Genomic DNA, 23,517 nt, shown 5'->3' with positions numbered 1-23,517 from the left:
ATTCCAAATCATTCCAATTCGATTTGCAAAATTAACAAAATGAACCAAGGCACCGACGCTTCCATCAAATTCATCCATAATACATCCAACATATTCCTAACGTACATGCCAAACTAATGCCCAAAATTAAATTCATTACTCTTTTCAAGGCTTGATTTCTGATGAGATGAGTTGGAGATGCCTTTCACCTTCTAGATTCAAAATGATCTTTACCCACACATTCGAAAGAAACGTGTTAAGCTCACGAGAGCTTAGTAAGCATATTAAGAATTAAATGATACATTTAAAATTTATTCCTCACACATACATATATATAATATTATCACATTAAATTAATTATATGAACATCTTAATATAATTAATTTAACTTAAGTAATAAATTAAATGCAATCCAACTTTTTTCTAGTTCCAATTATTTCGACTATAAGGTGCAACCCTATAAGATTTTATATGGTTGGCAATAATATTAACATTTCTCATATTATAAATCATAGACTACAAAAAGTCATCGTGGTTAGACAAATTTTTTCCTCCTCGCAATAATATTATTGAGTAGTATATTTATTTGTTTCCAATATTTAAATTGAAAACAAGTTATGAAACAATCATATTTGTACGATTCCGAGTCAGCTAATATAAACAAATATATATTTTTCAAATCTGGAAGTAAAATAATAATATAATAGTATTTTATCAAAAAGGATAATCAAATGTAAAATCATTAACTAGACATTGTAAGGAGTTTTAAACGTGTAATTTATTATCTTCTCTGATTCTATCGTCTAAGAAAAAAAACAAACAACGAGAGAGTTCAGATGTAAAGAACATATGCAGATGCAAAGCTGAAGCCAGTTGATTGGTCCCAATTTATTGATGTCGAAAGGACTGATTTAAGCGGCTGCAATTTGATAAAAGAATAATTACATTTTCCAGATTCCAATTCCAACTCTTAAATTAGATGGATTAAATTTGATTAATATTAAAAGGTGCACTCTAGATTAAATGTACCTTAAAAAGAAGTCTGAAATAAAGATCAAGTTTTGGGTTGAAAGGACTGAATTGGCTAATCGTAAAAGTGAAATAGGAAAAGATGACAAGATTGGACTTGGTATTGCAATGAAGGATTTCAAAGATTTGATGTTTTGTGAAGGCAATTGAAATTACAAAGCACTGATTTTTGCTTTTTGTTGAGAGTGAGAAAAAGAGTAGTGCATGCCACTCTTTTTTCACTATCTGATATCTCATTGCTAAAATATCTATGTTACTGGGCTTTGGATGGTACTGCACAAATCAAATATTATCAATCTATATGAAGTACATGGACTGTAAAAATAGCCGTAATCAGAACCAAAAAAAAAAAACTATAAAGGAACTTGTCATTCTCTCCCTATTATCCATCAATAGAATAGCACAAACTGATTCCATATTAGAGCATAAACTAAACCAGTCCATGATATCTGCAAAAATCTCTTTGAATAATCGCCCTCTGTAGTGCCTAAAACAGGATATCGATTTCGAATTGCTCTACTTGTTGACTAAATTATTCTCACTAACTCACTAGAATTATCTTCAATTTTCCCCATGTTTTTTTTTTGTAAAAATTGATGGGAATAAGTTATCTTACTATACATTCAATCTCTCCTGGCTTGTGAACTCCACTTCTCCAACTAAGGCCATCTGATTTTTCGTCCTCTTCGCCGTCCATACTGTCACCGCCGGTACTCGACATTCCTTTAGCCAAAGCACTCACGGTGAGGGGACATTGTGGAGAACCAGACTGTGATTTCATGTTCTCACTGCACTGGTTTCGAGTTGAAGAAGGCGGAAGTTTTCGGATGTGGAGTCTATATTTCTGCAAAATAAACCAAAATTCACGCATAAAATAAGTAATCAGAAAAAAGGGCATAAGAGGATAGAAAGGAACCAACTTGACATGCTAAAAGACTAACCTGCAAATGGCTTTTCACTTCATCATTGGTGAGATCATCAACTTGCATCACTTCTTTAATCTGTTTAGGAGTTGCCACTATGAATCACAAATAAACCAAAAACATGGTGAGACTTAAAAGCTTGGTTCTTTTAATTCAACTAGACAAGCACTGCTTTCAAAGTAAATAAATAACTCCAAAGGTCTAACCTTGAGAACCTCCAAGCTGCTGAAGGGCATCAACAAATAGTCTATGAAGCTCAGGTGACCAGCATCGCCTCTGTTTCCTCGAATTCTGCTGCAGTTTTTGTTGATCTTGTGATTCTGTCTGAAACTTAATTTGGGTTTTTTCTGCGGTTAAGGAAGAACCGGAACCAATTGTGCAGCCGCCATTGTTTCTCAAGATTCCATTACAAGATACTAATTCAAAACTTGGGTTCATAAGACGAATTCCTGAAATATCCTTAAATGGAACAAAAGCCCCTCCCCTGCTTTTATTGTTACAAACTTTAATTGGGTTTTCAGACATATCTTCTTCTTCTTCTTCTCTGCCACTTCTCTGTCAAATTCAAACCCCAGAAAGATTAATATTACCTTTTTTCTTCCCCTAAAAAAATTAAGACTGAAGAAAACCTAGTTAGTTTGGAAATTTTACCAGTTTCAGCTCTGAAACTGTGTTCGGTTTCTTGTTATGATCAACGATGTTGAAATCAGAGTTCCACAGTTGTACTGAACTCAACCAGTTTGTCTTGTCACCGTCATCATTTTCCTTCAATGGCAATCCGTCGTCCGTTTCTTTACACTGCATTTCTTCCACCTTCAATCTCTCAATCCCTAAAACCCCAAGAAAATTAAATTAAATCCCACTAAAATAAGGAAAAAATAAACAAAAAGTAAAAATAAAAAGGTACCATCTTTCAAGAGAAGCATGCAAAGAGGAAGTTCACGTTTAAAGCCATCAATTTTCTTCATCTCATCTTCCAATCTTTTAACATAATCACTAATCTTTGATGATCTTTGGAACCCATCTTTGATTTTCGAAGCTTCTTTGAGAAACTCGGTTATGGTTTTTGGAACAAAAACCGAACTCAAATCCAAGCTAAATTCCATTATGTTTCTCTAACATTACCCGGATAAAAAAAATGATAGGAGAAAAACAGGTCAGTCATGTTTCTCATGTATATATAGACCGGGGGGGGGGAGATTCAAGATTCGCTGCCTGCGTCCCGAACGGGTCGTCGCGTATTTTCAATTAGCTTACAATTCTGCGACTCAAGTTAAGTTACTCGGCAAAGAATCATTTTAGATTCCGTACAGACCACGCGGCGAAAGTATGAAGGAAAATATATTTTTTCATTTTACTTTTATGGAAATGAAATGCAATAACTGTATCAATTTTGTTCCGTAGGTATGGACTGAACACCGTAGAAAGAGTAGACCATAAATAGTTTGCCAAGCTTGAGGTAGCGGATTTCTCGTTTTGTCAATTTTAAAATCATGTTTAATTGGTTGATCGGTCGATTGAAATAAATCTTATTATTAATATAAGAGAATATAAATTCGAATGAGTTGAAGTATATTATTCTTCTATTTATAAGTTGAAAAAAGGTATAAATAATTTTAAACATTGTGTTAAAAATAGCAGATATAATCAGCACTTATAATAAAATTATTTAAAAAATTTATATCTATATTTAAAATTATTTATGTTGATTCAATCATTTAAGTTAAACAAATATATTCACAAATATTAAGTGAATATATTTGTAAACATGATGTTATTGAATAATAAAAATAATAAATAAATAAATATTATTTTTTATTTAAAATAATCAAATATAAATAATATTAATTATGTTATAAATAAGTAAAATAAACACATTAACAATAATATTATTGATTATATAATAATATAATATTAAACAATTAATTAAACGAGAATTTAAATAAGAAATTTATTATATTTGGTGACTGTGGTAGAGCTCCTTAAAAGGATTATGGGTTAATTGACCTCACAAAAAAATGAAATAAAGATTTTACTTTTACATATATATTTTAATTATATTAATTGACCCAAAAAAAATAAAAATGACCCACCAAAATTTTTGAAAAATAAATGTTTTATAAAATGAATTATTTTGTATAAAAATAAATAATTCTTTTATCTACTAAAACCCCCCAAAAAGAAATTCTCAATCCTTTTACATATATATTAGGATTGTAGTTTTTTACGTGGTAGATTGAGATTTTTACGTAATATTATTTTTAATTTATTTAATGATTTGGGAATATTGATTTTATATAGGATTAATAACATCTTGATTGATTAATAATTTTGGAGGTTGATTAATATAAACTCTTCAATAAATTAATTAGGATTGATTTGTATTTATATAATCTCGTATATTCTTATTTATAATTCTTATTTGGAAATTGTTATATTTTCATGGTATCAAAAACCACTCAATTGATTTTTTATTTTTGTAAAAGGAAATCACTAGTTGTATGTTGACTTTATTAAAATCTTTTTTGTGTTTAGATTTAGATTTATTTATTCTAAATCTTTTAAGAGGAATGGAAAAATATTTTAAAAGAAAGTCTACTAGTGAAGTTAAGGATGGTAAAACCTGAACCACGCATGGATTCCGAACCGATCCGCTCTGAATGGAGCAAGTTTTTTTTGTTTGAAAAGTGGATGCAGAGCGGGATGGGGTAGATTTTTCTTTTGGATAACGGGTATGGAGTGGTTATGGTAATTGTTTGCCTGCTTCACTATATACACTTACCATTTTAGCATTGTATATATAAATTATTAAGAGGGTAAAAATGTAATAAAAATTATATATTTTACATTTAAATATTTTTAAAAGAAATATGTTTAAATATCTGCTTGACTTTAAAAGATTGAAAAAATTAAAGATAAGTAGTAACAATTAAATTGAAGTAGAGTGAGGTGAGATGAAGATTGTTGCATCCACCATCTATGGAGGTGGTAGTGGATTTTAAAATTATACAACTATATTGGAGCGGGGTGAGTGATTGAACAAAGTGCTCTAGTTAGAGGTCCTCATGGGTCGGGCCAGACTGGACCCAACAAATTTTTTAGACTCATTTGTTAGGCCCAGGCCCGACCTAGCCAGAAAAAATAAGCATAAAATTTTGCCTAAGTTCGGCTTGAATAAAAATGCTAAAACCTGAGCTCGGCCCGGCCATATTAATTTTTTATATAATTTTAAATATATATAGTACATCAAAAATACTAAAAACATTAAAATAAATAATTCTCAACAAATTGAAAATAAATTTTAAAAAAATATGTATACTTAAATAACACTAAAATAGATGCAACTTAACAAACAAATGTCTCTAAAATAATAACAAAATTAACAATAAAACAAGTATTATACAACATCCATGCAATAACAACAAAATAGTAGTAACATAATAACAAAATGGTAGTAAAATAGGGAAAAACAATAAGAAAATAGCATTATAAAAACAAAAAAATAGCAGGTCTTTTTTGTCCTTTCGTGAATTCAGTCTAGGCTAGGCAAAAAATGCCTTACCCGAGGCCTGACTCATTTTTTAAATGGACTCTTTTTTTTTTTTTGCCCAAGTTCATTTTTTGGGCCTATATTTTTGCCCAAACCCTCCCACTTTTCGGGCAGCCTAACCCATGAGCAAATCTAGTTATAGTTGTAGAGTGGTAGCAAATTTAGCAATATTCGCTTAAAAAAATAGGCCTAAAATTTTACCCAAACTCAGCCCAGATAAAAAATACTAAGCCTGAGCTCGACCTAGTCCAACCATATTAAATTTTTTATATAAAAACAAATTAAAAAATAATACATCAAATACACTAAAAATATTAAAATAAATGTTTCCTAATAATTTGAAAATACATTAAAAAGAAAGTCTTTATATTTAAATAATACTAAGATAATTGCAACTTAACAAGTAAATATCTTTAAAATAGTAGTAAAATTAACAATAAAATAATAGTTATATATTATCCAAATAATAACAATAAAATAGTAACAATATAATAATAAAATTACAACAAAATAGTAACAAAACAACAGTAAAAAATATTTAAGCAGATTTGGGTTGAACCGTGCCCAAGCTAAAAAATATTATCGAACTTATTTTATTGAACTTATATTTTTATCTAAACTCTATCGGTTTCCGAATAAACTTTTAAATATGAATGAACTATCCCTTTATTGTAAGCATCGGCTAAACGGGGCTTTAACAAAAGCGGAATGGACGAAATTAGTAATCTTATATGACTTCATTTGGGATGAAATAAATTATGGAAATAACATTGTACTCAAAGTTGGCTATAGGTGGAAATTCAGTAATTGATTTCAGTCCCCTCTGTTTGGGAATTAGCACCACAAAAAACAATTTTTTATCGCACTGAAATTTAATAGACATTTATTAATTGATAAGGTTTTTGACACAATTTGTATAATTATTTATAGTTTCTTTTCAATTCATAAATAGGAGGATAATGTGTTTCAATAAATTTAAACTTATGTTTTTCTACATTGACAACGATATCATATACATACTAATCGAGTTAAGACTTGATTAACATTAGTTAATAAAGTTAATCCTTAAGTATTAACGTATTGATGTTGAATTATTATCATTAGTAATTGTTATATATGGATTTTAATTGGTCATACAAGTAGTTTTTTTGTTATAAAAATCATTTTTTATAATAACATTTTATTACAACATTTAAGTTTGTTGTAAAAATTAATTTTATATATATATATTTTATTTTATAAAACAACTTTTCATCCAGAAGATGAACAACTATAAAATATACTCTATACTAAATTGGATCTCTACAATAACCTTTTGTTTCGAATTTTAGTAAAATCTACATTAAAAATAATAAGTTTTAGTTAAAATATTATTTCAAAAAAAATTTAAATCTTATATAAAAATATATTAATAATATTTTATCAAATGAAAACAATTTTAAAAAATTGTATTATTTTTGTAAATTTTATTATATATGTGATTTTAATCACACCAATTAATAATATTTTAAGAATTAATGATATTTTTACTATATTATAGTTTTTTTTTTAAATTGTTCCTTTTAAATTTCAAATATGATTTCAATTCCAAATATTGTTATAAGCGTCTCAAATGTTATTATAAGTGTATAAAAATTTGTAACATAAAAAAATTTAACACACAAGTGGAGAGAGGGTTCGTTGTATTTTAGTTTTTTCGTTTGTTTGTATGCTTTTATTAGTTTAACTTTACTTTATAGTTGTTTGAACAAATACATCTATAAACATTTAAGATCCTTACTTCATTTATTAACCGGGCCATCAACTTAGTTGAATAATGACAAAAATACCATTACTTGATAAAATAAAACATATTATTTTGAAGGTGTTTTATCATTTTATATATAGAAAATAGGAAAAATATACTTCAAACATTTGTAATTAAATACTCATTTATTATTTATAATTTTGTTTTTTCATTCATGTAACATAGTTTAATTTTGATTGTATAATATTTCTATTTGTAGAACTTTAAAAAAAATACTAATTTCAAAATTTTTCCAAACCTTTTTCTCGAAATAATCTTTTTTCAATAACATTAGTTAAGCTAATATGTAAGAAAAATAACTTTTTACAACAAAGCTTTTGGTTGAGAATTGGGCATTGATTGTAAAATGTTTCTTAAATGATGCATTTATCGGACTTAAAAAATTTGAAAAGAAAAGGAAAAAAGGACAATAATTAATTTGGTGTAATATAAAAATGTTGGTGGAGATAAGGATGAACGCCATTTGTTGGTGATGTGGGTAATTGGTTTTCATTGGTCGGTTGAAACTAGATATGAAGAAGATGCTCCTAGATTTTATGCAAAACGACAACATTTTCTGACCATCAATTGTGTGTTTTATTATTTGCATTATCGAGTTTGTGAAGGATTTTTGGATTTTGTGTTTTGGGTCACCATCCAAAATTTCCTTTTTAGATTTGTTTTTTTGTTTGATTCATGGACCAGAATATATATTTTTCTATTTCTTTTGATTCATCACCCATATTTACTAGACTACCTAGTACAACTTATCGTGAGGTCGTCTGTACAGTTTCGAAGATTTATCTAAAAAGTAGAAAGTTTTAAATAAAAAATATAAGCTTAAAAAATAAATTTTTTTTAAATAAATTAAACTTTGGGTATAATATTTAAGTATGAGCTCGATTCAAATTAACTTAAACATTATTTTCTATTGTTTTTTATTGTCATTTTGTTATTATATTATTAATATTGTGTTATTATTATTTAGATATTGTATAAATCTTATTTTGTAATTATTTAGATATTATATAACATTTATTTTATTATTTTATTATTATTGTTGAAAAATATTTATTTTAATATTTTTAGTGTATTTAATGTATTATATTTCTTAAATTTAATTTTTATAAAAAAAATTAATATGAATGGATCTATTTGAACTCGAATTTAACAATTTTAATCTAGACTGAGCTTGAATAAAATTTTAAGTTTACTTTTCATATTAGACTGAATCCAATATCTAAAAATTTATATAGATTCAGCCAAATCCATAATCAAACCTACTGTGTAGCTTAGCACCAATATAAATTGTCCCTAAATTAATTAGGGTGGATAAAAGAACTTGAGTGATGATTAAAAAAAATCAAATCACAAGTTCAGAACCCAATTTGGTAAATGAACCATTGTAATTATGATGTTTATTTTCAACTATAAAACTGTCTTTATAAAGCAACCTATTGCTAAAATAGATTCTCATTTCTATCCAACTATACTTTAATTCTCAAGAAGAAAGCTCCAAAATGTTTTATTCTAATACATCGCTTCCGTCTTTTAACGTTTCTTTAACGTTCGATTGTTGGACTTTTCCAATGTCTAGTCAATCAACGGTGCAGATTATCCTAGTTCTTATTCCTTGCAAGCACTGCAGGAAATCTATTCTTTTGGTATGCTAATTTCCTTTTTGTATAGAAATAATAATAATAATAATAATAATAATTAATGCTTGTAACTTGAAAGTCTGGAACTTTATACTTTGTTCCGAAGTCTTTGTCACAAATGGTCAATCTCTACCACTTGAATTTACTATAACGTCCTTTCAAGGTAATTATAGCGTGCGACCCAACACACTCATTATTAATATAATTAATTACTAGTTTTTAAAGCTTATTTATTTATGAGGATTTTTTTAAGGGATATTTATTATATTAAATTTATATTTAAGAAAGTCCTAACATGTTATCGCATCATGCTATTTTAACAAATGACTGAACCCTAAAACCGTCAGATCAGTTCAACATGTAAAAGACGTGGTGGTATCGAATAAATCCTCCCATCATAACCAGATCACGTGACTTGGGGATATTTAAGTCATTCGAATTTCCTAGTCCTAATTAAAAAAAGAACGTAGCCAAATAAAGGAGCCAATCTTATTGGTTGATCCGCGGAGCAACCACCTTAAAACGACGCCGCATTTTCTCTCCTCCTCTTTCCTCCAATCACATAATTTCTTGGAATTATCACTTCCTCTTCCCCAAAAAGTCATCCTCTTCACTGTGACACTGGCAGAACACTCAATTAAACGCCGTCCTAATAAAAAAACGCTTTCTTTTTTATTAACCGACTTGTTTAACTCAGTGGCCTCTATCTACAAAACCGAGTCAAGTGGTGCGGTTTGATATCGGTGATGCTTCGTGAGTTTGTTTTCTTTTTCAAGTGATAAGATTCAAGAAACTTAAAAAAAGAGAGAAAAATGGATCGGGCAGACATGATGGTAGGGCCGGGTATGGATATGCCGATCATGCACGACAGTGATCGATACGATTTCGTTAAAGATATCGGGTCGGGTAATTTCGGAGTCGCCCGGCTTATGAGGGATAAGATTACCAGAGAGCTCGTTGCTGTTAAGTACATCGAGAGAGGCGATAAGGTCAGTTAGTTTTCTTTTTTTATTTCCAAATTCGTCAACTGTAACTTTCCTTTTTCTAAAATTTTATTTGCTTCTGGTCTATTTATGGAAATAAAATTCTGTTGGAATAGTTGCAGTAGTTATAGAATAAGTTTTCCTTCTGTTTATGAAATTTCATTTCAACTACGTAACTAACCCCTTTTTTTTTAATTTAATTTTTAGCATTGTATTGAATGTATTATTTATCATTTTTAATGAAAGTATTGTATAATTAAAAAATAAATATCTGTTGGGTTTTACAGATAGATGAAAATGTTCGAAGAGAGATTATTAATCATAGATCATTGAGGCATCCTAATATTGTTAGATTTAAAGAGGTAAAGGTTAATTACTTAATTTTAATTAAAAATTAAAGTATTTTCGGTGTTTTAATTAAGTAATAATTATGGAAGATGTTCATTTTAGGTTATTTTAACACCTACTCATCTTGCCATCGTAATGGAATATGCATCGGGAGGTGAGCTTTTCGAGAGAATTTGTGCTGCTGGTCGATTCAACGAGGATGAGGTTTCATTTTATTTTACGTTCATTTTAAAGTCCATTATTATTATTATTATTATTATTCTTTTGTTTCTACATTCATTTGTTTTGGTGCAGGCTCGCTTCTTCTTCCAACAACTTTTATCCGGTGTTAGTTATTGTCATGCAATGGTAGTTTTAGTTTATCCATTTCCTTATTTCTGAATTCCATTTTTTTTCATGTGCAAGTGTCGGATGTGGATACCAGTTTGGGAGTATGTGTTCCTATGAGTGTCATGTCCCATACTCTTGTCCGAATATGCATTTATGCTATGCTATGTTGCTCAAGCTCTTCCATTCCTCCCCCTAAAAATATTCATAATCGGACATTTTCGAATCCGAGTATGGGATTATTATTCTATACACTAGTAATGGAGTTTCCTAACTCCACAAGCAAGGCAAAATAGATGTTGTATCTGTTGTTCTTTTTAATTTAGTTTAAGGATATGTTCAACTTTTTTACTCTGCAAGCAGAGTTAAAAAGCAGGGATGGGATAGTAATCTTATAAGAAAACACATATCCATATCCGACACACACTTGAATCTATGTAACATTGGTGTTACATATAATACAATAAAATTAGTTTGCTCATTGATATGATTTCTTTCTCTTAATGAAGCAAGTATGCCACCGTGATTTGAAGTTGGAAAACACTTTGTTGGATGGAAGTCCAGCTCCTCGGCTTAAGATATGCGATTTTGGGTATTCAAAGGTATAGTTTGTTTGAATCCTCTGTTGTTTCTCTTATCATTCGATGAGGTTAATGGTTCTACGTTGTAAAATGTGAAACGTTCATGTTCTTTGGTGAGGTTTTACTTAATCTATATTGAATTATGATAATTGTTCTTTGTTTAAAAGATCTTGTCGTCGTTTGCTTACCTTGGAAGAACTAGCTTCTTTTTACTTTTGTACATTTCGGGTGAAATAGCATGTGATTTTATCAGTTACGTAAGATCGGTATTATACTTATCTGTTTGTTTGTGATTGTTTTTCTCAGTCTTCAGTTCTTCATTCGCAACCGAAGTCCACTGTTGGAACTCCTGCATACATTGCCCCCGAGGTACTCCAAAGGCAAGAATACGATGGCAAGGTATAATCATGAGCTAGTTCAAATCAGTTTTGGTTTCCAGTTTACAATCCACATGCAAATTCCTGGTTAAGACGTAAAGAGCTAGATGTTATATGGGTTAGTCACCGTGTTCTAGTTGTATATTTGAGTGAAATGACATCAAATTGATGGCTTTTGCCCCTTAGTTGATTTAAAACTTCGGTTTAGTATTCATAGTATGTGAACTGACAGTTGCTGCAGTCCTCCAATGAAGAAGGCCTGGAATGGTATGTCGTTGCTTCGCATATGTGTAATGCGAGGATTTGTTGAATGGATCTGCTTTAGTCTTGTGGCTGGTTCTTATCAGTCAAGTGTTGATGGCTAGACTGGGTTTGATATTCAAATGCACACGAAAGAACATCAAGCGAGTCATACGTCCCTGCAAGTTGATGTTAGAATATGAAAATTAGTAAAGAAATGAGTTGATGATATTGTGTTGTGATATCAGATTGCAGATGTATGGTCATGCGGGGTTACCTTGTATGTAATGCTGGTCGGGGCATATCCTTTCGAGGATCCTGATGAGCCAAAAGACTTTCGGAAGACGATACAAGTATATCACTGGATATTGTTATTGCATTAGTCTCATTTCTTCCCTCAAAAAAGATCTATTCTCTCATGTCTCTCATTGATTCATACAGAGAATTCTCAGTGTCCAGTACTCCATTCCAGATTTTGTCCAAATATCTCCCGAATGTCGACATCTGATTTCAAGGATTTTTGTTGCTGATCCTACAGCTGTGAGTATTTTCTGCAGAGAATTCCCAGGTAACCTTTGGCAACTACCGTGATTCTGAAGTGGACTATTTTGTTTAACAGAGGATTACGATTCCGGAAATCAGAAATCACGAGTGGTTCTTGAAGAATCTACCTGCTGATCTGATGGATGAAAACACAATGGATAACCACTTTGAGGAGCCTGATCAACCTATGCAGAGCATGGATACGATCAGGCAGATAATTGCCGAGGCCACCATTCCAGCAGCGGGTGCCCGTGACCTAAGTCACATGTCAGACATCCTTGATGATGAAGACATGGATGACCTTGATTCTGAATCCGAGCTCGACATTGACAGCAGCGGGGAGATAATCTATGCAATGTAATGGGAAGAAAACAGTTTGGGTCATCATATTGGGAGGTGATAAAGACATGGCTGCAGAGAATGTATTCCCGAGTGCCTGGTATCAGAGATTAAAACTATAATATGGAAGTCCACGACGCTAGTTTCGATTTGAGTCTGTTATGCGAGTCGGTCGAATGAATCGATATTTAATACTAGTTTAGAAGGGAGGATGATTAGAAGAAGATTCTCATGATCTCTGTCCCACTTTCACGGCTCAGTCTGTTCATCTGTATTTTGGCATTGATGGTTTAGGTTTCTTTAGCAGTTTTTCTTTGTTCCTTTTGACAAAATTTCATAAAAAAATGGGGTTGGAGCTGGAATTAAAAGCCATGCATGCAGCTGACTTTCCACATATACTCAATAATTAAGCTTAACATATAAATTAGCTCCAACATTGTATCTTCATATATAAAAAAATGCTAAATTACTTAGTTGGGTGCCCTTTTTTTTTTAATTTCAACTTCGATCATTAAATTTTTAACGGCAGTTAATTGTACATGTTATATCATGTTGTTACTTATTTTGGTCACTTAATTTTTAGGTTATTTTTATTTTGATCACTTCCAAAAAGAAATTTTTTTAAAGTATTGAATGGGGTAAAAAAATTAAAGCTCAAAGTGAATAAATGATAGAAATTAAAATAATGCATTAAAATTTGTTAAATTGTATTTATTTATCAATTTACTGATTTTCTTTTATAATATTGAAATTTTAAATTCAAAATATAAAAAATAAATAAATAAATTATTTATCTTTGGATAATGTTAACCAATTTGTTAACGATAGTATTGAAATTAATTAAATTATTCTCTTTCTAAATTTTAAAATTTTATTTTATGTTTTTGTATTATATTCTTAACAAAATAAACTTGATAACTCGTATTTAATAATTATTAGCAAACTTAAATTTCTTTTGATTATTTATTCTCCAAACTTCAAAACTAAGCTAAAACTAAAGAAAAGTCATTGCAGTTAATTAAATTAATTGTTTGTTCTTTATTTAAGTAAAAAAGTGATAAAACCTTATGGGTTTAATTTGGCATGGAATATAAAATTAATTAATTTTAACTAGTTGGAAGAAATTTTCTTTGCTTTTAGCTTAACATGAAAGAAATAAGATCATATAATAAAAAAAATGTGTTTCATGTATATATTAAATATGAGTTATTTGAGTTGATTTTTAATTTGGAAATATAAAATAAAATTTTAAGATTTAAAAGGAGACTAGATTAATTAATTTTAATATTATATTAATAAATCAGTTGACACCATTAAGAGATAAAAAATTATCAATAACTTATTTAATTGATTTTGATGTTTTAAATTTTAAATTCTCAATATTAAAAAAAAAAGAAATTTAGAACTTTCGATAAGAGGATAAACAAACACTAGTTTCTATCATTTTCACTTTAATTCTTAATTTTTTTTATTCCAATCAATATTATAAAAAAAGAAATAATTTTTGAGTGACCAAAATAGAAGCAACCTAAAAGTTGAGTGATCAAAATAAAAGTGTGAATATGAGGCAACATGTACAAGTTAATTACGATTAGAAATTTAAAGATTGGATAACTAAAATGAAAATGTCCCAAAAACTGAGTAACCAACAATGCAATTTACCCTAACAATAGGAAATCATAAATAGAAACTTCAATTGTAATTGGTTAACAGATTAGATGAAGTGAAACATAGTGGAGAATCCAAGTAGGCACCCACCAATACAGTGCATTGCAGGAGCGGTGCGTCGGTGGAAATTCCAGCGGTTCCCACCTCCTTTGGATTGCTCGGCTCCCAATGCCCAAACAACTATTGACACTCCCAAATAATTCATTGTGGACAGCAAATAAATTTTAACACAAAGTTGGGTTTAAATAATTAATAATGATTAATTTATAATAGACACCGATAAAAAAAATATGGACTGCAGACAAAAGTGGCCGCCCCAGTTATTGTCTCTGTGATTTTGTCCATCCTATATATTTGGATAAAATTAGAAAAAGAAGCTTTAAAAATTTAATCTTTTGAATATTAATTTTTAAATACAAGTGGTGGGTCCAAAGCTATGAAATAGGAGACCAATGTTTTTATTTTTGGATATCCTTCCATGTGAGGTTTGATGTATTTGATTCATAAAACTAACCATTATTTTATTTTCCTAATATTTTAATAAAGGCAAAAAAAAGGTTAGGTTAGAAAGATTCCAACATGAACTCTCTTTTTTTATACTAATTAATTAAAGCATCTTTCTATTTTCATTAAAAACTCTGCTAATCGAAGGAAGTTGTTCGGAATACCATTTTCCAGGAAATGGGAAGAAAAACAAAGTACAAAGTCATAAAACACCCAAGCTGCAGTCTTTTTTCCTAAACACCTACAACCTTTTACATTCACTTATATTATTTTGGCCGAAAACAACTGTTTTTATGATCATGTTTTTAATATATTAATAATTGCATTTTTCTCTAATAAACTTCCTATAAAATCTTTTAACCAGAGGCCAATTGCGCTCAGAAATTTGTAATTTTGTGATTTTTTTTTCTTGAAATTTTAAGAAAACTGCCTTCCCAAAATATTTGAAAATTTTTCTGTTCTCTTTGAAGGTTTTTCTTTTAAATAGAAAATCTTAATTAAATCCCTCAAACTTTTAAAATTTCTCATCATACTTTTTAATGTTTTTGAAAATCTTAATTAAATTCACTTAAAATATTTAAAATTCTCATTAATCTTACAAGAATTTTAAAATTTTTAATTAGATCCCAATTCTTTTAAAAAAATTCTCATTGAACTTTTACAATTTTTGAAAATTGTATTAGCCCTCAAAACTTAGTTTTAAAATCCAGATTTTAACCAATATTCTTGGATCCAAATCAAATCGGTTGAATTAGAAATTGATTAATATATTGGTCTATACAATTGACTTTCAATTGAACCAATAACAATTAATAAAAAAAATTAAAACTAGAACAAAAATCGACCATTAAACTAATTTATAATTTTTTAAAATATTTTTTTATAATTTTTTAATTATTTAAGTAATTATTATTCAAATCAATTGTATTGAAAATAAATAATTTTTACTGATTTGGTCATCCGCTCAATTTTAAAAAATTGTTTTTAACTTCAAAAATAAAAATTTTGTCACTAATATATCTAATTATTATCATTTAATAATTTTATATATATCTGAAACATTTATTTTTCAAATTATAGTGGTTTTTTTAATACATTTATCATGACATTATCTTTTAATTTTTAAATCATGTTTATAGAATCCAAGCTCATTTTGTTTGTAAAAAAGGAAAAAGCCAAAAGTGAAAATAAACATAAGCTGGAAGCAATTATCATAACGCGGAAACGCGTTGCGCCGATTATTAGTTTAAATGCAAGCTTACAACTTGCTTTAAAAAGGCCACTCTACTTCCACCAAGATCTAGTGTAGACATATTTTTCCCTGTTTTGTTCTTAAAACAGTTCACTTTCCAGGGAGTTTCAAACCAGCAGGTGAGTTTCTGTTTCAGCCAATAATGGTGATTGTTTTCTGATAAACCCATTTCCGCCAGGCTTTTGTTTTTAATAATGTTTGATTGGTTGGCTTTCAGGTATAAGAGGGAAAATGGTGAAATCCTTCATTCCCCATTTGGTTTTTGGTGTTTTGGCTGTTTTGGGTGTGTCTTTGATGAATGCTGAAGACCCTTACTTGTATTTCACCTGGACTGTTACTTATGGTACTCGTTCTATTCTTGGAGTTCCCCAGCAGGTTACTCTGATCTCTTAACTGTCGAATTCTGAAATTGTGTTTTGGATTGTTGAAAGTAATGTGCTTTTTTATGTGTATGTTTCTGAGAAAAAAAAAGTTTTGATTTTTTTTTTTTTTGTGAAGGTTATCCTTATCAATGGGCAGTTCCCTGGACCAAAACTTGATGTAGTGACTAATAACAACATTATCTTGAATCTCATTAACAAGCTTGACCAGCCTTTCTTGATGACATGGTATACATTGGTTCTTCTCATTTTACACTTTGTTCTTTGCATATGAATATGGGAAATGATGGGAAAAATCAAGATTTATCTTTTTCTTTAACATTTGGCCTTGTTTTTCCTTTCTGATTAATGAGGGGTTTACTTTAATCACAACAGGAATGGCATCAAACAAAGGAAGAATTCATGGCAGGATGGAGTGTTGGGAACCAATTGCCCCATCCCTCCAAACTCAAACTATACTTACAAATTCCAGGCCAAGGATCAGATTGGATCCTACACATATTTCCCATCAACACTAATGCATAGAGCTGCTGGTGGATTTGGAGCTCTCAATATAATCCATAGAAGTGTGATCCCAATCCCTTACGCAAACCCTGATGGAGATTTCACTTTACTTGTTGGTGACTGGTTCAAGGCCAACCATAAGGTTAGTCATCACAGTTATGTTATATGAGTAGGGATTTGTCTACATTGATCTATAGATTCCTGCCATGTATATAATTCACTCATCATATATTGTTTTTCTCTTTTGCAGACATTGCAGCAATCTTTAGACTCAGGCAAGTCTATGCCCTTCCCTGATGGAGTCCTCATAAATGGCCAAACACAAGCTACCTTCACCGGAGATCAAGGTCATCATTAACTTTAGTTCATGCTGTCTTATTATTGTTTTATTGCCAATCGAGTTTTGTCGCTTAATTCATAGCATATTATTAATTCGTGCAACAAATTTTGGTGTTTCAGGCAAAACTTACATGTTCAGGATCTCAAATGTTGGATTATCCACTTCCCTCAATTTTAGGATCCAGGGTCATAAGATGAAGCTAGTCGAGGTTGAAGGATCTCACGTAATTCAGAACTTATATGACTCTCTTGATGTACATGTTGGTCAATCCATAACCATCTTAGTAACCTTGGACCAGCCACCAAAGAACTACTACATTGTTGCATCCACACGATTTACTAAGACTGTTCTCACCGCAACTGCAGTGTTGCATTACGCCAACTCTAACGCTCCAGTTTCTGGACCGGTTCCAGCTGCTCCTGCAAATGGGTTTGATTGGTCAATGGAGCAGGCGAGAACATATAGGTACTAGTCATTTGAGATCATATGAAATTTTTGATTGATGCACAACTGGTTGCTCGAAATCTATTTAGAGTGAAAAACAATATTATATAATTCTTTTTCCTTTATTTACTTGAAGGTGGAATTTAACATCAAATGCAGCAAGGCCTAATCCTCAGGGTTCATTCCATTACGGGACGATAACACCAACTAAGACTATTGTGTTGGCTAACTCAGCACCTTTAATAAATGGAAAGTTGCGTTATGCAGTGAATGGTGTCTCCTATATAAATCCCGATACCCCTTTGAAGCTTGCTGATTATTTTAACATCCCCGGAGTTTTTAGCACGAATTCCCTCAGTGAACTTCCTTCAGGTCGTGCTGCAACGCTAGCTACGTCTGTTATGGCAACATCTCTCCATGATTTCATCGAAGTTGTCTTTCAGAACAATGAAAACACCATGCAAGCTTGGCATCTTGATGGTTACGATTTTTGGGTCGTTGGGTGAGTTTCATGCTCTGTTTGTTTGTACAATTGTTTCCTTTGCTGGACAAGGTACTAATCATTATTATTACAATATACACAGGTTTGGCTCGGGGCAATGGACACCTGACAAGAGAAAGAGCTACAATCTAGTCGATGCTCTTACTAGACACACTACTCAGGTAAACCCACATTAAGGATCAAAATACAAATCATTTCCCTTTCATCGTTCATCGCAACGAGGTCATGCCTTTATATTGAATATAATTACTCTCTTTGATCTGTTGTCATGTTCTCTAGGAGCCATGGTTTTCATGTTTTCAGTTTCAGTTTCTCGAAAACTGAATTGATGCTTCCCCTTTAGCTCTCATTAGCATTGTAGCAATTCACCAAAAATTTCATCAATCTCCATTTAATTGTAATGTTTGAAAGATAGTATTACCTATTTCAGTCCATACTTTTACGTCATCTTTATACAAATATAATATTTTCCTTTTCCGGTTGCCAACGGTTTTTATTCTTTTCTGGCAGGTGTATCCGAATTCTTGGACCGCCATATTGGTCTCCTTGGACAACCAAGGTATGTGGAATGTGCGATCTACGTTATGGGACAGGCAATATCTCGGACAACAATTCTACCTCAGAGTCTGGAATCCGGTTCGCAGCCTTGCTAACGAATACGACATTCCCTCTAATGTCCTACTCTGCGGCCAAGCCGTCGGGCGTCACCCGTAGTTCGATTAAACCATTGAAAACCAATTTTTTCTAGGGTCATGAGAGTTTGACTGGCGGAGAAAAATAGATGATAGAAAAGAGAAAGGATCGAAATCATTGTTCTTTCATTTGTGTATCTTTAGAGCATTAGATAAATTATGCATTCATTGGATATTTGGATTACTATATTAGCTCCAAGAGCCTGAATTATATGTTACGAAAAGAACAGAGGCTTTATAAATTTTAAACCATACAAAGATCTAGCATTTGGGTATACACATTTACTTTTAGATGCCCAAGCAAATCATGAATGGGATGATGTTTCATTTTTTTAGCTTAATATTTTTATTTAACTAATTTCACCATTTTTGTTTAAATTTGAATTTCAGGTTTAATATTTATTTTTCCAAATACTCTTTAAAAAAAAAAACTTCTGGATGAACTATTCAATTCATCACTTAACTTTTAGGGTTTTTTTCGTTTTAGCTATCCAAAGTGAAACCTTTGGAACTTTGTTTATCAATTTTTAAAAGCTTTTATTTTAATTTAATTGTCCAATCGTTAAATTTTTATTAGTGATTAATTAACTCATATAACTAATATTTATTAATTGTTTATGGAACTTTTTTTTTATTATAATTTTGAGTCTTTCATACTAAATTAGAAGTAAAAAAAAAATTATAAACTAAATTAATTAATTTTTCTTTACTTTTAGTTTAATATGGAATATTCAAGATTATATAATCAAAAGAAATTTATGTTTCTTTAATTAAATATTAATTATTTGAGTTAATTTTATTAAAAATAATCTGAAAATGTAAAAAAAAAATTTATTACAAAATTAAACATATTCTAGTATTACAGTTCACAGAATACGTCCACAATTCTGAGCTTCATGTTACTTTTCCCAATAGACATGTCAGATCCAGGGCATCCCAATTCGATTGAATGGGATGACAGTTTCTCATTTCTAATCTGTAAAATAATAATTTCGATCAAATCACACATCGCAGTAATGCAAATTAGCCATGCTAACTGAATATTCTTATATATTTTCCTCCTCCTGCTCTCCATTCCACATCCTTAATGTATATAACACACTTGTAAGTAACATTATCTATAATTTTTATTATTTACTTTTATGGATATTCAAGCTGTTCATCTGTGTCATAGTCACTAAATTATTTATATCTGGAGCTATAAAACTCCAAATTAAGATCCGCTAATTTTTCCTGAAACAAGGCTCATATATCTTCTCACCATAAAATTTTAAGAATTTTTGGTTTAGCCAATAAGTACAGTTTATTCTTTAAAGTTATCCCTATTCTGTTGTCTGATAGTTTAGACCATTCTTCACTAAAAATTAATTATCTCACAGTACAAAACTCGGATAATATTCCCGTTGATTTATCCTAAAAATAGACTCATTATGGGTTCTAAACATATAACATTAAGCCTCTAATTAAGTTTCTCCAATATTTGGTGATTTTCCAAAGTCAGAACAGGGGAACCCCAATTCATTCTGACCTTGTCTCACAAAATTATTTATATCTCATAATTTACAATTCAATTGCTTATACTGTTTCTTCTATAAGAAACTAGACTCAATAAGCTTTAATTTCATATTTTATTCATTCTCTAATTCAATTTTTACAGTTTTTGGTGATTTTTCAAACTTAGACTACTGCTGCTGTCCAAAATAGTCTTAGTGCAAAATGTTGATTTTCTACTTTTAATTTCAATTTAATCCTAACTAAATTCACTTACTTTTCTATCTTAATTCATACTTTACTTCTACTAAATTTTTAACCAAACTTAGACATAATTATCTATTTCTCATCATAAAACCATAACTTTAAAATTCTTTCAATTTAGTCCTTAAAGCATAAAACTTATGAATCACTTTACAATTCAATCCTTATTTCATTTCTAACTTGAATTTCTATCAATTTAGCCCTTAATTCATCTTTTTGTTCAACTTAATCTACACATAAAAATTCATTAACTTCCTAACTTTTGATATAATTCATGTAGTATTCTTCTTTAGAATTCTATAAACATCAAAATTGCAAAAAAAGAGATCAAATTGACTTACCTAGTAAAGCTTAAGGCTTCAAAAACCCCAATTTTCCTTTTATTTTTCTTTCCTTCCTTTCTTTCCCCTGTTTCGTCTCCTTCTCTGTTTCTTTTTTTCTCTTTTTCTTTTGTTTTACTTTATATATATATAATAACAATAATTAATGACTTTATTAAATATCTACTTAATATCAAATATTTATTTTACACTTGAGCACACATATATTATTACATTTGTATTTCATCCTCACCGTACACTTTTCATTTTACATTTATTTATCATATAAATATATTATAATATAATTATTTATTTAATAAATATCTTTCACTAAATAATAAATATCCATTTAATATCAAATACATATATTACAAATGTATGTATTTTTTATTAATACATTTGTACCAAATCATTACTATATACTTGTTTTTATTTAATCTATTCATCATATAATATCAATTTAATAATAATAAATACATTAATTATTTACTTAAATAATAAGTAAATACATACATGTATTATAAATGTATGTATAATACTTATTACACATGTATTTTATTTTTGTTATACACTTGGCACTCCTTTGGCTTATTTGCTTATTTAGTCCTTTCAATTTCTTTATCCTATAATTAAACTTTCACACTTCATTCATTTTAATCCTTTTATCTAATTATCCTTTATTTAAGCTAATTTGCTTCATTAAACTTTAATTAATAACTCTCTTAACTTCGTAAATATTTTTAATAATTATTTACAAATCTATTTTTCAGAAACAGAGACCCGGAAATGCACTTTTTCGATAACTGTAAAAATTTGGGTCATTACAGTAATGTATTATTTTAATAATTTATTATAAAATTATGGTGTTTTGTGAGTTTTTAGTAATGTAAATTTTTTTAAAAAAAATTGTATAATTATTTTGTTAGTAGTTTATGATTAGGTTATAAATTATTAGTTTTTTTTTGTATTTTGTTATAGTTATTTGTTTTGTTAATAATTTATGGGATTAGGTTACAAATTGTTAGTGTTTAGTGTATTAGTGTATTGTGATTTTTTTATAATAATATATTTTTTTTAAAAAAAATTATAGTTGATTTGGTTATATAAATTGTTAGTGTTTAGTAGTTTAATGTATTAGTGTATTGTGATTTTTTTAGTAATATATTTTAAAAAAAATAATTTTATAGCTATTTTATTAGTAATTTAAGATTAGATTATATAAATTGTTAGTGTTTAGTGGTTTAGTATATTAGCGTATTGTAATTTTTTTAGTAATATATTTTAAAAAAATATTTTTATAGCTATTTTATTAGTAATTTAAGATTAGGTTATATAAATTGTTAGTGTTTAGTGGTTTAGTGTATTAGTGTATTGTGATTTTTTTAGTAATATATTTAAAAAAAATATTTTTATAGCTATTTTATTAGTAATTTAAGATTAGGTTATATAAATTGTTAGTGTTTAGTGGTTTAGTGTATTAGTGTATTGTGATTTTTTTAGTAATATATTTTAAAAAAATATTTTTATAGCTATTTTATTAGTAATTTAAGATTAGGTTATATATTATTAGTGTTTAGTGGTTTAGTGTGTATTAGTGTATATTGTGATTTTTTTAAGTAATGTATTTAAAAAAATAATTTTATAGTTATTTTGTGTTAGTATATGATTATAAATTGTTGGTGTTTATAGTTTAGTGTTTTGTGATTTTTTAATATAATTTTTATATAATGTAATTTTATATTATTATATATTTATTTGATAATTTTTATTAATTTATTAAAATGTTGATTAAATTTGTTGTTACATAATTCTATAGGTTATTTAGAAGTTCTTCTAATTAGGTATGTTTCTAGTTCTTTTTTTTAGTTCGTATGTTTTTTATATTTAGATAGTTTATATGTTTTTAATTATATTATTATTGTTATCTAACATAAAAAAATTGTAGGTAAAAAATGAGAAATTACGAGATATTTACTGTGTTTATTTCTAAAATTTGAAAAAAATTATTGTATCTTTTGCAATATGAAAAAATGAATTCAAATTTTTTTAATTTCAGATTTGCAACAAATGGGTTTTTTGATTGATAATACAAATCACATATCAAGTACCATTAAGGAGATGGTAATAAAATTTTTATTTCATAATCATGTTATTTGTTGAATTAAATTATATTGTATTAATTATATCGATAATATAATAATGTCAGGAGTCGTACCGCGTATTAAGAGGCCGTGTTAATAGTATCGGGTTTCAGCCAGATGAACGCCTAATACCATTCTTGAGTTAGCCGGGTTCGGATCAGCAGCATTGATTCGGACTTTTGATCTGCGATATGACTTGATTTCCGCTTTAGTTGAGCGATGGCATCCGGAGACCCACACATTTCATTTGCCGTGCGGGGAGTGCACCATCACTCTAAAAGATGTTGCAGTACAGCTCGGGCTCTCCATCGACGAGAACGCGGTCACGGGCGTAAGTTCGATCTCCAAGCCG

At 29.2% G+C, this 23,517-nt stretch overlaps 3 protein-coding genes across 3 annotated transcripts; 2 read left to right on the top strand and 1 right to left on the bottom strand.

The window, feature by feature from the left end:
- Positions 1-1,365: 1,365 nt before the first annotated feature.
- LOC121209664 (transcription factor HHO5) lies at positions 1,366-3,344 on the bottom strand. Its single transcript, XM_041080686.1, has 5 exons — positions 2,839-3,344; positions 2,583-2,761; positions 2,138-2,486; positions 1,950-2,026; positions 1,366-1,852 (listed from the first exon to the last, which is right to left on the bottom strand). The coding sequence occupies exons 1-5, from the start codon at positions 3,035-3,037 to the stop codon at positions 1,616-1,618; spliced, it is 1,041 nt and encodes a 346-aa protein (XP_040936620.1). The 5' UTR covers positions 3,038-3,344; the 3' UTR covers positions 1,366-1,615.
- Positions 3,345-9,342: 5,998 nt separating this feature from the next.
- Positions 9,343-13,136, top strand: LOC107911989 (serine/threonine-protein kinase SRK2I). Its single transcript, XM_016840011.2, has 9 exons — positions 9,343-9,914; positions 10,196-10,270; positions 10,359-10,460; positions 10,551-10,604; positions 11,093-11,185; positions 11,471-11,563; positions 12,030-12,134; positions 12,223-12,321; positions 12,401-13,136. Exons 1-9 carry the CDS (start codon positions 9,738-9,740, stop codon positions 12,683-12,685), a joined length of 1,083 nt encoding a protein of 360 aa, XP_016695500.2. The 5' UTR covers positions 9,343-9,737; the 3' UTR covers positions 12,686-13,136.
- Positions 13,137-16,080: 2,944 nt separating this feature from the next.
- Positions 16,081-19,284, top strand: LOC121209663 (L-ascorbate oxidase homolog). The gene is made up of 9 exons (XM_041080685.1): positions 16,081-16,206; positions 16,304-16,462; positions 16,586-16,695; positions 16,843-17,113; positions 17,222-17,318; positions 17,431-17,776; positions 17,892-18,257; positions 18,340-18,418; positions 18,768-19,284. Exons 2-9 carry the CDS (start codon positions 16,319-16,321, stop codon positions 18,969-18,971), a joined length of 1,617 nt encoding a protein of 538 aa, XP_040936619.1. The 5' UTR covers positions 16,081-16,206; positions 16,304-16,318; the 3' UTR covers positions 18,972-19,284.
- Positions 19,285-23,517: the final 4,233 nt, after the last annotated feature.

This window comes from Gossypium hirsutum, chromosome A11, assembly GCF_007990345.1.
Source record: "Gossypium hirsutum isolate 1008001.06 chromosome A11, Gossypium_hirsutum_v2.1, whole genome shotgun sequence".
NCBI lineage: Eukaryota > Viridiplantae > Streptophyta > Magnoliopsida > Malvales > Malvaceae > Gossypium > Gossypium hirsutum.
The sequence above is the reverse complement of the archived record's forward strand: the minus strand, read 5'-3'. Positions and strand labels throughout refer to the sequence as shown.